Genomic DNA, 16,501 nt, shown 5'->3' with positions numbered 1-16,501 from the left:
GCTGGGTATGAGAACAACGTCTTTTTCTCCTATGTCTTGATATTTATTAATAAATAAGAGATCTCTTGGCAAATAACTGGTGTCCAGTCCCGTGAATTAAACAACGGGGATAAAAGTTAATTCCAAGTCTACATGCTCTGTTTTTACAGTGTAGAGTTCGGATTTCTCCTTCAGTCATTAGTGTTGTCCATTTAACTGTCCACAAGCTCAGATCTTAATGTGATTATGTCATTGTTAACTGTTTGTTCTTGCCTTTGTTTTGAGGGAACCATAGCACTTTCTATTCTAAGGTCTGAATATGTGTCTCACTCTCTCCATTGAAGCTTTAATTAGAATGTGTCATACTTTTCTTTTAATTAATGCATTGTCCTTATTTGCTTACTCTTTCCTTTATATAAAGCCAATCTTGTATCTGCTATTGTTCATCACACACCAGTAAACCCAATTATTAGTGCCCTTATTAGAGGAAAGAAATGAATCTGAAAATATTGCAGTCTAATGACTCTCATACCTTGAGGAAAAACACAATAGATAAATGGAGAAATATATAATAAAAAGTGTGACACTTAAGAAACACTTTCAGAGGTAGGACTGCCATTGCATTAGATCAGAGATTTCATTTATGAGATCATTTATTAATAAATTATGGACCCAGAATCTCCTCAGCCAAACTTTTGGTTAAATGCTGTTAGTAAAGCGTTATGATTTATAATAACTTTTTTTTAAATGCATGTTATAATAAATAATAAAGTAATGACATAATTATCAGTTTTGGGTGAACTCTTCCTTTAAGAGTGTGACTGGCAATCTTGACTCATTTAGTCACATTTCAGTTCATTTTGAAGAATTCCACCCAAAATAAGGCAAAAGAATGCGTAAAATTTCCACACATCTTATTTGGGCCTGCTAATAAGGAGTTATTGAATCTGAAATATATGGTGGCAGTGAAGGCAGGCAGTCTCATGACAGAAATGCAGATTAGGGTGAGCAGAACTGTGAATACTCTGTTTGAATGTTAAGATCCCCTTTCCCAAAGGCAGCATGTATGCTGTAAATGACGACAGAATATTTATTTTTGGGCCTATTCCTTTTAGTCTGTGCGGTTCACTCCAGGTGCACTTGCTGTTCCTCTGTTGTTGTAAAAACGAGGAAGATTGTGTTGCACACTTGCAATTTTGCAGATAGAATCTTCCCCACCTCCTTCCCACTTTCTCAGGTCCCCAAAGCGCAGGCAGATAGCTGTTAACTGTCAAGTTGTTTGGCAGCCTCTCCAAGCACCACCTCCGGAGCTTTCTCCAACTGTCCTTCTCCCGGTGTCGGGTGCCAGAAGGACAGAGACCATCTTCCGCATCCCCGGCGCGTTCACCTGCCTTTCCCCTGGTGTTAGTTCGCTTTAATGCATAATGCCCTCAAGCCACTGTCTACTCTCTCTTCACACTCACTGTCGATCTTGTTTTCTCGTCTCATGCTACCTCTCTTTTTCTTTCTGTCTGGTACCTGTCTCAGCCCTGGGAAAGGCTGGCAGGTGACACAAGAGCGGGATGTGATTGTGCATTTGATTAGTTTTGTTCAGGGTCAGTTAAATTACAGGTATGACTGCTTATATTTAAGGCTGTCAATTAAAATCATGTAGGAATCAAATTACTGACTTAAACATTTCACAACAGGGGCATTCATATATATATTTTTTCTGTTTAACGTGTCAAAAATATTTAACACAATTAACGCAGCATCCATTTTCCCCCTTGGATAGCCTTACAGTAAATGATAACCTCATCTATAAGACGCAAAAGAGAGCTCAGTAGATTGCTACAGCGATGACTCATTTTTGTAGGCCAAACCCCGGAAACTAGGGTTCACATTTTAACTGGTACCGGTACTGGTACCTGAAACTCGGTGCCGGTACCCAACAGTACCATTATTTGGTCCCTTTAGGCATGTGATTTGTAGAAGTGCTATTGACATTATGCCAGAGCTGCCTTGGTTGCTGTCTGCCATTGTTTGTGATGCTTGAATATTAATAAAAACAACGCTTTTAGTAAAAAAAAGAAAACAAAAAATTCTATGAAATGTTTTGTTTTCCACAAATTCTGTGTTGTGAATTTTCTAGGAATCAATTGAAGACATAAAACATTAATTTAATTGATATTTTATATGAAATTAAACTTTTTTTGTCAAACAACATGTGACACAACCGAGCTTTATACTGTTAAAATTGCAACATAGAAAAAAAAGTGTGATAAATTTAATTTTTATAATAATTTATTATTATTAGTTTTAGTATTATTATTAAATTATCTAAATTCTACTGTTCAACAGTAATATACAGTATTATCACGTTAAACCGAACTTTTATTGTGACGGGCTGTGGTGAAGACTTTTGAGTTTCCGTGTGTTAATGATATAACGATAGTTTTTCTTAAAAGAAATTGTAAAATGCTGATGAACTTCAGTGACTCTCAGAGCGGTTCTGGAAATGAAGTTCATGCATTCATGTTCTCATATAGTGAGACTGCAGAGGCTGAAAAACACTGCGAGTGTCACGCGTGCTTCAGTGTGTGTGGTAAATGAAACCGCGCGTCTGCGCCACTCATTCACACAGAGACACGCAGAACATGCAGGAGGATTCATATTTAAATAGTCTTACTCTCCCGCCCAGATGCGTTCTCAGGTACTGAAATTTGGCACCGATTGATTTGATGTGAATCGGTACTCGGTAGTACCGACTTAATTCGAGTTCGGTACCCAAACAAAAAAAGAAAAAAGGTACCACTCTATATTAGGTGTCTTTGACTACTATGTACTAACATTTAAATCAATCATTGGATACAATGAACTTATTATGAACATAAATGTTTTTATATGTTAGTTATGTTTGTATAATTACCTGCATGTAATTGCATCTGTTATTAATTTCTGTCATTACAGCTATACACTATTCCCCTTCCCTTTTAACCCATCCTTAAACCTACCCATACCACCAGTCCTAAACTTATCCCAAATTCCACCTCAGTATCAGCAAAAGTGTTGGTAACAATTTCTATGAAGTCTGTATTTATAATGGATCATAAGGGTATACTTAATGCCTTTTAATATGTTGTATCATCTTATAAATCAGGGTTCACCAATCTCGGTCCTGGAGGGCCGATGTCCTGCAGAGTTTAGCTCCAACCCCAATTAAACACACCTGAACCAGCTAATCAAGGTCTCACTAGGCATACTAGAAACTTTCAAACAGGTGTGTTGGAGCTGGTTGGAGCTGAACTCTGCAGGACAGCGGCCCTCCAGGACCGAGATTGGTGAACCCTGTTATAAATAATCACAACAACTGTTACAATACATTATAATACTAACCTATTTGTGGTTATAACTTTTAAAATGCATTATAACACCAGATGAAGCCTGCATTCATAATGCATCATAGGGGTATTCTTAATGCATTATAATGCACGCATAATGCCATATAAACAACCTTATAATGTTTTGTATCATCTCATGAATAAACATAACAACAGTATTAATACTTTTATTTATTAACAGTGATTTATCACACACAATGAATATCATTGTATACTTAAGTTATAATGAATTATATATCACATAGTTTCATATCTTTTACTTTCCCAAGTCTCATATCTTGACATTGTTTTAAGATCTGCACAGTATCATACTATATTCTATCATACTATCGTTTACTGCTTAAAGTAATGTGACAAAAACAAAGTCTTCTTTTAAACATCTAAAAAGTTTTATAATGAAGCTTTAATATTTATAAGTGGTCTTTGTCTGCTTTAAGTAAAGTAACAAAAGTTGAATATTCTTTTAAACAACCATAAGATATCATGAAGTGGAGACATTTCCCTTAAGGTAAAATCAAGGTTGTGTGGAAAAGTACAAAGGAACAATACATACACAATGCAAATGACGTTTTATTCACAGAAACTGTAATATTACATGGTTTTACCAAATCTAATACCTATAGAAATATATGAAAAAAAAAAAAAAAAAAAAAAAACATGCAGACTGAATAGGTTGCTTAATATTTATACATACAGTACAAAAAGAAACTAGAAATTTAGAAGGTTGTTTTTAACAAACATTTTCAATTGATATTTAGAAGTCTTAAAGTGTATGTCCTGAAAATGATAAGAAAAGATACATTTAAATATACAATATAAACAGTTATATACAGCTTTAGGTGCACAAAAGTGCACACAAATATGGTCTTTTACAGTCTGGTTAACCACATTCATGCATGTTGTATTTTCTAATGTCATGTATAAGGCGGCCAATGTGTGAGGGGTGGTTCCTGCACTTTCAGTGGTTATCTGTTACTTTTTTCATATTTGATTGTTTCCTATGAGGCTAATGCTAATTTCATTGTGACATAGTTTAAAGGGATACTTCACCCAAAAAGGAAAATTCTGTCATCATTGACTCAATTTGTTCCAAACCTGTATGAGTGTGTGTTGAACACAAAAGAAGATATTTTAAAGAATGCTGGTAATCAAACAGCTGATGGTAGCTATTGACATCACAGTATTTTTTCTTACTATGGCTGTTTCATGTCAATGGCTACCATCAACTGTTTGATTACCAGCATTCTTTAAAATATCTTCTTTTGTGTTCAACAAAAGAAAGAAACTCATACAGGTTTGGAACAACTTGAGGGTGAGTCAATGATGACAACATTTTTATTTTAGGGTGAACTATCCCTTGAAGCGCACTGGACGTTTTTACATTTAAAACAATTCAAATATTGTTTTGTTGATTTTATGATTCATATGGAACACCTTTTTTATTTCCTAAGTATTGCAATAAAAATGTTCAAAGCAAATGTGTTATAACCACTTCATGATATCTTTTGGCTGTTTAAAAGACGACTTAACTTTTGTTACTTAATGCAGACGAAGTTTTAAATACTATAACCACATTATGAAGCTTTTTAGATGTTTAAAAGAAGACTTTGTTTTTGTAACATTACTTTAAGCAGTAAAAGAACACTCATAAGATGTAGTATGATACTGTGCAGATCTTAAGTAAACAATGACAATATATGAGACTCGGGAAAGTAAAAGATATGAAACTGTGATATCTAATCCATTATAACTTAAGTGGATAAAATTATATTCATTGTGTGTTATAAATCATCATTCTTAATAGTTATAACCACAAATAAGTATTATTAATGTTGTTACGATTATTCATGAGATGATACAACACATTATAAAGTTTTTTTTGTAAGGGATAATCCACGGCTAGCTGTGCATTAAACTATTTTAATGCACGATGTGGAGGCAAAGAACCACCCGGCGTGAGGCCTGACATTCCAAATCCATTTGTCCTGTTGTTGGAAGGAGCACAAGCATGTGGAGTACACCAAAAATAGAATGGCCTTGCGATTACTGTCGGAAACTCAATGCAGAATTTTAGAGATTTTCCCTTTCAAGTAGACATAACTGCCTAGAGTCATTACGCAGATGCCTGCTGAGAGATCTGACTTTGTTTTAAAGGGACTTTTGTCATTTTCTGATCCAATCCCTCCAATCCAATCCATTTTTTCCCTTGATTATCCAAGTAAAACATTTCTTAAAATGTTATTTATATATTTTTTTGACAGAAAAGCCACGAGAATCATGCTTCGACCCTGGGAATATTATGAACGGAACTAGATTGGGAATGGACTACAAACTGGGATCAACTGTGACGTATCAGTGTGATTCTGGGTACACCATTGCGGGACCACCCACTCTCACCTGCATCATTGGGACTGATGGGAAACCTGTATGGGACAAGGCTCTGCCTACGTGTAAAGGTAGGAACAGTGTCGTTTCTGTACAGAGACATAAGGGGTGTTGATAGGAACAACAGAAATGGGAGTGTAACCTGTGTCATGCAGATTATTTATAACGCATTGCCACTATAGGTTACAACTGATGCCAGACTTATATTTTGGTTTGTGTCTATCAAATTAAAATTTTAAAATGAATGAGATGAAGCACATTTTGTTTGTCAAGTATTTATTTCACTGGATTATTAAAAAAATAGACATTATGACATGAATATTTAATCCATAAATAATTTTTCTTGTTTCATTACCATAATTCATTAGCATAAGTTATTCATACCATGGCATCATTTTTTTTTCTCCTTTGGATACCACCCACCAATACAGGACATTTTTAATTATTGCTGGGTTTTTATTAATTAATTCATGTTTTCACATATTGTTTGGTGCATTGATTTTAGATCCTTCATTTTTGTCCTGCAGTTTTAAATGCAAAGTATTGATGCACGTTAAAAGCACTTCTTTAAAGAAATTAGCAGCAGCCTCCTTATCAGAGACATTATTCCTTTTGTTTTTTACAATCTTGAGAGTTAATTGATTAGGCCATTGTTACATGCATAGTTCTGCTCTGTCACACTGCCATTATTTATTGGGTTTGTAGAAACCGTCTGGTTCTCCCATTGGCTTACACACAGAGAGAGAGAGAGAGAGAGACAGATGCGGACAGAGGCCTTCAAAAGAACAGCGCCCAGGTCTTTGTCCCTTAGTGACAGAAGAGAGAGCTTGGGTGGTGACAAGTGCCACTCATTCACACATTTCCTGTCAATCCAAGACCTTTCTAATTTCTCTAGCTTTCTCCTCTATCTTCCATTTCTTTTTTTTCAAACATTCTGGGTTTTGGTCACATGTTCAGGTTTCTAGCAGTCAAGGCAAAGCATAGCACTATCAGCGATAGTAGATATATATCCCACCAATTTGATAATCCAAACCTGCCATGGTTGAGTCAGTGTTGTTATGTCCAGCCCAGTTGATTCACTCAAATAAACAGATTGCAATTTCATTCTGTGCTGCTAGCTATTCAGAAATCACACGCTTCACTGTTATGTAATTCCCAGTGTTTCTGTGATAATAGCTCAAATCACATGACAAAAGAAGCATGTGCTCCCTCTGAACCCAGCATGTTTAAAAACAACACCAGGTTATAGATAGGAACGTGCAATGAACATCATTGACCCCAATCTGAAGGTCAAGCAAGGGTTTTTGCACCTCAGTAGCATCCGTTGATTATTTAACCTCTTTTGATGGAGATGGAAAGCCGCCGATGCCCTTTGCGAGACAGCCTCATTTCCGCACTCCAGGAACATTTTGTTTGTCCTCACTGATGGAATTTCCAGCACGTTGCTTTGCCCATCTTTATGCATGAGCTTTAACTGTGGGGCAGAGACATATTCCTATACAGGTCATTGTTGAGCTAACATAATCATCTGATTGTGTCATGAGAGATGCTTTATTTGAACTTAATCATCCGCACAGAGTGTACGCAAGCCCACGTTCGTACAATCCATTAGCTTTCTGCCTGCTAAGAATCCCCCCCGGCTCCTCTATTAGTTAAGTGAGGATGTCTACCAAAGACAACTGGATTCTGAAGAGGTTGGACAGCCTGACTCAGTCGATATCAGCCTCTTTAAATAACGGTAGCAGGGATAAACATTTTTCTTTTTTTTAAATAATGAAGTGTTGCAGTCAGTTGCAGTTCAACAGAGACAGTTTGCTGCTTCGGTTAGACGGTGCTGTTGAAACACCAGCATGCTGGTTTATTACAGTTTTGTACAAAGTGCTAAAACCCCAGCAACTGCCTAGCAACTACTCAGATCACCTTCGCAACAACATGGCAAGGCCTATGCCACTTCAAGTTTCAGGTCTCTCTTCAAACGTATTCAAAGTGTACTTACCTAAGAAAGGTTACTACATGGGTCAAGGTTAGGTTTGGGGTAGGTTCAGGGTTAGTACCTAGTTATTACCAGTTATTGTAATTACTATAATAAGTACATAGTATGTGCATGGGGAACAGGACTGTAAAATAATGTGCTACCAAATTTTGTTTTGAACTTGACTTCTCTAGTTGTGGTTAGTGCTGGTTTGGTCCTTGTCTAGCTGGTGAACCAAAATAGCAATCCTGTCCAAAAGTAAAACTTATCCAGTGAAGGTGGTTGAACAGAATAGTCTTTCTGGTGAAGCTGGCTGACTAAAGAAGTCTTGTGGATAATCTAGTTAAGCTTCGCCAGCATCCCTTTCAGCTTGAAATTATGAACAGTAGGTCTTACACCGTAGTGATCATATATAGGGATGCACAATATATCAGAATCATGTATATAAAATTGTATATACAGCACATGCTATAACATGCAGCACTTGTGTAGGGCGATATACTATATTGCACATCCCAACTGCTTGTTTGCTATTATATTATCCCCCAGCTGTAATCTGCTAAATATGACTATAAGACATGAAAATATTATAATATTATAGATATTATAAACATTAACAATATGATTTTCTGCTCTTAAGATGTTTTGAAGCAGTGTGTATTGTGAAAAGCTAAATACAAATACATTTAACTTAACTTGATATTGGATATCTTCTGATTTTAGATCAATATTTTTTTTTTTTTACTAGAAATTTCTGTAGCTCAAACAGTACGTCTAACAAAATCATTGTCTTTTGATGTGTGATGTTTATCTATTGATATTTGGATAATTGGTCATTGATTGTTCATAATTTGTATTTATTTATTTTATTTAGATTGTCTTTATGGTCCATCAAATGTTTTCTGAAATGTATTATTTGTAAAAAAATAAATAAAAATAAAAATAAAAAAAGAATTCCAAAATCACCTCTGATTTTTAGACCCCACTAATATCTCAGTATCAGTGTTACTTTATTATACTATTATGGTTTTTATTACTATTTTGAATTTCATGTTTTAGTTTTTGTTATTTTAATACATAAAGTTAAACTAAATTAAAATGAAAAATTGTGTCAACTAGATGATTTATTTTGTTTTATTTTAGTTAAAGATTATTTGATTACAAATAACATGTTTTTAGTTTTAGTTACCTACAGGAACCCTGCTCAGTATTGTTCTTGTTTATCAGTCAGAAGTCACTAATCATTGACATACAGAAGTATTTTGTGGTGGTCATAGCGCATTGATTCACAGACAGCAGTTTATGGAGGTTAATCCTTTTAGCCGTCCTCAGTCAGAGCCCTTTAATGCAGAGGTGTGAGGTTAGACGAAGTAGAAAAGAGACTGTGAGCCATTTGCGATGCTTTTATACACTGCCGCTGCAGCTTCCTTTTATCAATAGTCCATGCTTACAACTAATGAGGTAAATGGCTTGCTGAGTACTTATGACCTTTTAGCCAAAGTGGGCGCTTCCAAGTAGTCCAGTGAGAATGAGTCAGATTTGATTGGGGGGCGGCAACGGATGAACGGAGGTATCGGAGTTTCACTTTGTGGGGTGGGCGATGGCTTAAAAAGAATGCAGTAGGCACAATTGGAAATCGTTCTGAAAACCAAGGGAGATGTGAAGCAAATGTTGCCATTTCACGGGCCATTTCATCATATTGTCTGTCACTTCAGTTTATTTCTAGTCTCCAAAATCTGTTATTTATGTCACCTTCAGCAAGGAGAGGCAGCACGACATCACTGCATTTATCCATTGTGTCGACCTCCAGCAATACACAGTGCACATAGTGTTCAAAGCATAACTAATATGCTGGAGCCTTAGGCCAGGATAATGACTTTAACAAGATCATTTAAGAATTAATGGGGTGTGATGCTCTCTCATCATTTAAGCCATACAAGCAGATGCATACATACAATGCACATGTGACACATGGTTGTAATAAACGTCTGATTTCATATTGGCATCTAACCACTTATAGGAAAACAAATAGAAAAAATTGTAGCATTCAACATGATGGCTATAGGAATGAATGTCCCTTTTCAATACAGGCTTCACCTGTCTTGAAATGACACCTATTGTGACGTGTGTTTCACAGGACTCGCAAGTGCAATGCTTTACCAAGTGAGCTACCGATCAAGTTTGTACATCAAAAAAAAAAAGCCATACGGGAACTGTGGTCAATTCAGAAAGTTGTCAGTTCAGCTGGAAACTTCAGGGAATTGTAAATGTAGGTATGTTCTGCAAAAATGTAGGTACAGGCACACTTTTCCAATAAGCTTGTGTTGTTTAAAAGACCTAAAAAGTTTTAAATTCAGTTCAGTAATCAAATTTAAGGCCATAAAAAGTCTTAAGTATCTTATGGTATAACAAAACCAGTCAATGAATACCACACGTTCATATGATCTACTATTGATGAATTAAGAGTTTTTAATATGCGTCTGCATTAGCTGATTTATGCATTTAGTGTATTTTGTGCACTGCCATTTGTACCATTGTTGTCAGAAACAGCTGTCCAGGTACAGAAACAAGATGATCACCAAATTAAATTACTTTTCTTAAAGACACTTTGGCAAAATCTGCACCTGATAAAGAGTTAAAACACCTGTAAGATCTAGTCAAGTCAAGTCACCTTTATTATATAGCGCTTTATACAATACAGGTTGTTTCAAAGCAGCTTTAGTGATACAAGTCCCTCAACCCTTTGCATTTTTGTTTATTACATATTTTGGCTAATTTTATGATACATTCATCTAACAACAAAGAACCATAAACACACACAGCACCACACACACATCTAGCAGCATTCAAGAAACCACCAAGAACACCCTAACAACTGCCTACTGCCTGTCAAACTTGCTGCTAGTTTGTGTAAAGCTAAACTTTTCTCAACTTTACCGCATCACTGGACATACCCACATCACACAATGATTTGTAGTGATGGGAAGTCATTTATTTTCCATGAGCAACAGCAACCATTGCTGTCACTCATTGAATATGAATGACTTCCACTTGGTGAAAATTACTGTATGTAGTGATTTTCTGTATCACGACCCAGAACATCCTTAGCAACACACTAGCAACCATCCAGCAATGCTATGACAACAACCTAGATCACCCTAGTAGCCACCTGATCCACCAGAACACCAGAGCAACCATATAACAACATTCTATAAACCACCCAGAATACCCTAACAACTACTTAACATCCATTTAGAACAAACAGCAAAGCCTACATCCCTTCAAACTTCAAATCAATCTTCAAACTGCTGTTCATTTTCATTAATGTAAACTTTCTCTGCTGCATTACTGGACGTGCCCATGTCATGCATTAACAGACTTGCATTCATCATGTATGTGTTGTATCATGTATTACATCATGTATGTGTTGTTGTAAATGTGTTTCATGCATGGTCACATCTCCCTCGTTTGGTTCAACAATATATGTTATTAATATGTAATAAATGTAATTTCCACACATTTTACTCTTGTATACATACGCTTCACTCAGCAGCATTCTCCACAGCATAATTTCTGCTGCTGCTGCAATGAGCATGGCTTTTGAGGACCGGGGGTTGTTTCCCTGCCGTTTTGATTTATAAGTTCCCTCTTAACCCTGGTTCAGACTACATGAGTTCATAAATCTTAACCGATTGTGAAATCTAGTTGTATCACACACATAAGGAGAATCTTCACAGATTTTCTTCTTTCAAATCTCAAACCTGCACACACTTCAAGATTTGAAAATCGTGACACATCACACACTACAAGATTTTCTTGCCAGATTTAGCACCTCACGGGGAAGCGGATGTAAACAAAATGGATAGTGTGTCGCGGCAACTTCCTGTATGAGGAGACATTATAGAGGCAGTCGTGTTGTTTCCACATTTCCACCAGCTGTTCCTTAATCTCTTTTGTCCACCTGCTTGTTGTTTCGCAGTCGCCATTTCAAAAGTTCCATCACTTCCGTCTCCGTGTAGACTTGTCTCTCATTGTAATAGTTGTAATCATCCCAAATTTAAAATCCTATATATCAAACATGTGTGATATTGTTGGGGCGGCCCGATGTGTCCGCAAGCAGATTGGGAGGTTTAAGATATGCCTCGCACCGGAGGAATCTTTTCATAGTTCCTAGAACTATTGGCGGAAGTACCCAGATTTTGGCGTGTTTGCACCGCAGGAACTAGGAAAGATTTTAGTTCTAGGAACTCCTTTTGGAGGAACTAATTTAGCTCCTACTTCAGATTAGGGTCTAAACCAGCACTATAGGAACTACCAGTGACGTTAGTGTACACACTGATTGGCTGAACACACGGGAAACACCAGCACCCGCCATTTTAAAAAAAGCCGTGTAAACACACAGATTATAGCCTATATATTTACTCCACAAACTAACTCTATGAACATGGAAAACAGTGATAAATGGGCATCTTAACCTTTATGCTGAGGAGAAAATCCAACGCACCTTTGAAGGGACCAAGCGAAACATGATTATGTATTTCTGCTCAGCTAGCAACACTGGATATCAACCACACGGCATACGCTAATAACTTTCATTACTGTCTCCTTTCTATGTATAACAGTTATATCTAATAACGTATTAGACAGGACTGTTAGACAGATCAGTGTAGACAGTTTACACTAATGAACATGGAGAATGCGAGCATTGTGAGCTCAGGCTCTGGCGTTCTCATCGCCGTCAAAATAAAGGTCCACCGCGCCGTCAAAATAAAAGTCACAACAACAAGCACATCTTACGTCACTTCAGAGTTCCTGGCGGTGCGAATGCAACCAGGAAAATGTTCCTAAGGGAACTATTAGTTATCGGGGAACCACCCTGGTGGCTAGTTTCTAGAACTAAGTTCCTTGAACTACCCGGTGTGAAAGCCCCTATTAACAGATAATCTGGGCCGAACATCGGAACCGACCGATGCCCTGGACGCAATTGGTTTTCTCTGAATGTTGGGAGGGATAATTCGGGCATAAATCGGCCTAAAACTCCTCTAGTCTGAGCCTGGCTTTACTTCATACTCTGGGGTTCCCTTATGCACTGATACACATGTGCCCTCTTCTAAAACAACACTGATTGTCAACCATTCCCCCAAAATTGTAGTGCATATGCTTCTCTGAGAGTGCAAGTAGAGAGTGCAGTGCTCTATGGTGCCTCTGAGTGAAGGTCTTTGTGGCAGATATGCAGATCAGGGTGAGCAGGGCTTGGAAAGACTCGGTTTGAATGTTAAGGTCCTCTCTCCCAAAGACTGCACATGTAGAAATGGCTTCTATATGCAATATACCATAAGGATCAGTCCAGCATCAGCTTTCTAATGAAATGGCATGCTGCATTAGTAGCTCATGCAGTGTTAACAGGGTTTCATCAGAACACTCCAATAACTCCACTAACTCCACTAACAGCCAATAATCGTGCTTTTACCAAGTGCATTTTTGCTTCTTTAACAGTTAATGCTTGCAAAATGGGCATTTTTAATTGAGATGATTGATTTTAATATGGTTAGTGACAGCTTAACAAGTAAATGCTGCGATACTAAACGTTGGAAAAGTCGCTGACGAGCAGGCAGTGACTCATTGCCTTTTTTTTTTTTTTTTTGCCCTTTTTTTTACACGCTTGTAATCTCCCTACCAACGTTTGGAATACTGATGCAGCCCAGAGCCATGTCCCCAAGCTTTTAGACAAAACTCATTAGAAAGAGGTGAGGTCCCTTTAAATAATGAAGGATTTTCCTCTCTTTCTTTGGTTCTCTCACCCAAACAGATCTTTTATTCGTTTCCATAGTAACTAAAAGACTGTCTCAGTACTGTTGAATGAGGACTCTTCCCTGGCTGTAAATAGCGAGAAACGTGGGGGTTGGGAGCGCGGTGGCATGGCGCCTCTCAGAGGCCGTACAGATACACGGCTGTTTCTAATCCCAAGAAACCTCCTTTTCGTGGATGCGTGATTTTGCACAACAATGTTTGAGTGCTGGATTGTGAGGGAAGTTGGGGTTGGTCAGGTGGCAGCCACAGCTGTTGTCTCCATGCTTATGTGAGGCAGGAACACATGGGCTGCTACATTTAGCCACGCATGCAGTCTGGGCACAACAGAGCGCCGCTAACAACAGCTAATGAGCTGCCGTCTTAGGGAAGATACAGTTATCCCGCGGTGACCTGTTCTTATGTAGGCTAATGCCTGTTTTGATGTCATGCGCTCTTTGTCGAGCAGTTTTGGGCTCTCAGTGGATATTTACAGAACATAAAAAGATAAAAGGCTGAATCCAAACGTGGATATGGATGAATTTAGTGTATGTAGGTTACCACAAGCTTTTGAGCGCTCTCTGTTTTATGATCCAAATTTTTTTTTTTTTTCTTTTTTTTTTTGTCCTCTTGTAGCGATGGTGTCTTATTTTTCAAGATCATTACACTGATATTTTGAGTTGCATTAATCTACAAAAAAACAAGGAACTCCCGCACACTATCAGTACTTGCAAATGAGTATTATTCTGATGTCATACTTTACAGGATCAACCAAAAGTGGTATGACCCTCATGTTGTTGTTTATTATTATTTTTTTGGAACACAAAATGAGAATTTGTGAAAGCAGTAGATTGCATTCATTTTTGCTTCAATACATCAGCAAAATACACAATAAGCTATGTAATTAAGTAACCATAAATTATTATTTTGTATTTTTTTATTTTTTTTATTTTTTTTGTAATCTACAATTTACAGGGATACTCCACCAAAAAATTATCTTATTATTTGTTCTCTATCATTCTACCCAAAATGTATATTACTTACTTTCCTCATGTTTTTCATAGAAAAAATAATCCATCTCTGTGAGTCCATATAATGCAAGACGACATAAAAAGTCCTGAAATCAACATGCTCTGAATCAACATGCACCAATGCTACATTTTTTCTAAATGTCATAATCATTTGTCAACAAACAAGTATTCATTACGTCAATGAGCTCATTGTTTTCTGCCTTAAATTATTACATTGTTTAAATTAATACATTTTTAGCTAACTGTGATTTTGTATGTACATTTCTGAAATACACAAGTTAGACAGTTACCTCTGATAATAGATCACTAAATTTTAATGTGGACTCATGCATTTTCTGTAAAGCTGCTTTGAAACGATGTGTATTGTGAAAAGCGCTATACAAATAAATGTGAATTGAATTGAATAAAAATCACACAAAGCAAAAACAGGATAGTAATCCATACAACTCCAGTTGATGAATCAATGTCTTCTGAAGCAAATTAATAGGTGTAGATAAGAAAAATCCTAATATTTTAAACTTTTTAAACTATAAACCATCACATCCATTGGTAACACTTTATGATAAAGTCTCATTTGCTAATGCATTAAACAAAATTAGATAACAATGAGCAATACATTTTTACAGCATGATTAAACTCTGTTAATGTTAGTTCACAGTGCATTCAAATTTGTATTCTTAAAAAAAAAAAAAAAAAGTTACTGTTGAAATTAACATTAGCTAAAATTACTAAATGTGGTAAAAGTATTGTTCAGTGTTAGTTAAAATTAACTAATGTAGTTAACTAATTTTAACATATGAAACCTAATTGTAAGGTGGGGGGACTGGAGTATCCTTTAAACAGTAAGTATACCAGTATTAGAAAACTTAGACATCAGTTTAATTTTTTTTACATGCATTTATCTTGTTAAACAAATTAGCTTATTCAGATTTTTTCATAAGAAGAAAAAAAAAGAAAAAAAAAAAAAAAACTAAAAGAAATGAAATTAAAAAAAGGACTGTTACAGCTACAGTACAATTAGAGCTCAACATTGATTCATTTAGTTAGTTTTGGGTAAATTTTTGGGTAAGATTTTTCTCAAGAAGGTGGTTGTCATGTATGATAGTGACTTTATCCCTGTACCTAATATGTAGTCTGCTACTACCAGTCTACTAAATCTGCTATTTTAGTGGTCTTCCTTATAGAAATCATTTTTAGGTGGAATTGTGATTGATATTATTTAGCAGGAGCTGCACTTTGTTTTCTCCCCATTTTCTTCAGATTCCTATTAGCATCCTTTACTCCGAGCAAAGAAGTGCTAGACCAGATACTTCTTAATGTCGAAAAAACAGAAAGCATTTTGAATTATTTGTCAATGTTGTATGGATCTATATCCCATCATGCTGAATGGTAATGGCTGGTGTAAAGGGGGGCAGAAGTGATGTCTAAAACTTTCCGTTATTCATGAAAATAACGTCACACATACATGAAAGAAAGAAAGAAAAAAAGAAACCACAGACAGTCAAGCTGAAAAAAAATATATATTTCCAAAAACCTGAAATTTTCTTCCATCTCAGTGTGAAATTGTAGGTTTCCAGGCAAATCTCCGAACAAAAGGCACAGTATGTGTGTGCTTGTATTTGCGTATGCCCACTTGCACACAAACACACTCAACTTGCTCTGTGTGTGTGTGTGTGTGTGTGTGTGTGTGTGTGTGTGTGTGTGTGTGTGTGTGTGTGTGTGTGTGTGTGCGTATGTGTGTAGCTCCAGACAGTCTTCTCATGGCGAGTGTGAAGGGAAGGTGATGTGATCAAAGCTACAGGAGTAAGTTTGATATGCAGAAAACAGGGAGCCTCAGCTGCATTCTGACACCAGCTTTTCATGAGCTCACAGAAGCATTGTGAGGCAGATGAAGCAACAGACCTGTGGGTGCCAGAGCCCAGAGGCTTTAGCATGGGACTGATGTGCGAGGAATCTCAATTGAAGAT

General features: G+C 36.7%; 1 protein-coding gene across 1 annotated transcript in view; it reads left to right on the top strand.

Annotated features, from left to right (window-relative positions):
• Positions 1-16,501, top strand: part of LOC307148928 (CUB and sushi domain-containing protein 1) — an 838,966-nt gene that overhangs the window by 692,765 nt on the left and 129,700 nt on the right. The window contains exon 30 of the mRNA XM_079854872.1: positions 5,621-5,815. Coding sequence (XP_079710998.1) covers positions 5,621-5,815 — 195 coding nt within the window. The remainder of the gene's footprint in view (positions 1-5,620; positions 5,816-16,501) is intronic.

The sequence above is a fragment of the Squalius cephalus genome, assembly GCF_949319135.1.
Source record: "Squalius cephalus genome assembly, chromosome: 21".
Lineage (NCBI taxonomy): Eukaryota > Metazoa > Chordata > Actinopteri > Cypriniformes > Leuciscidae > Squalius > Squalius cephalus.
This window is presented reverse-complemented; position numbering and strand designations above follow the sequence as displayed.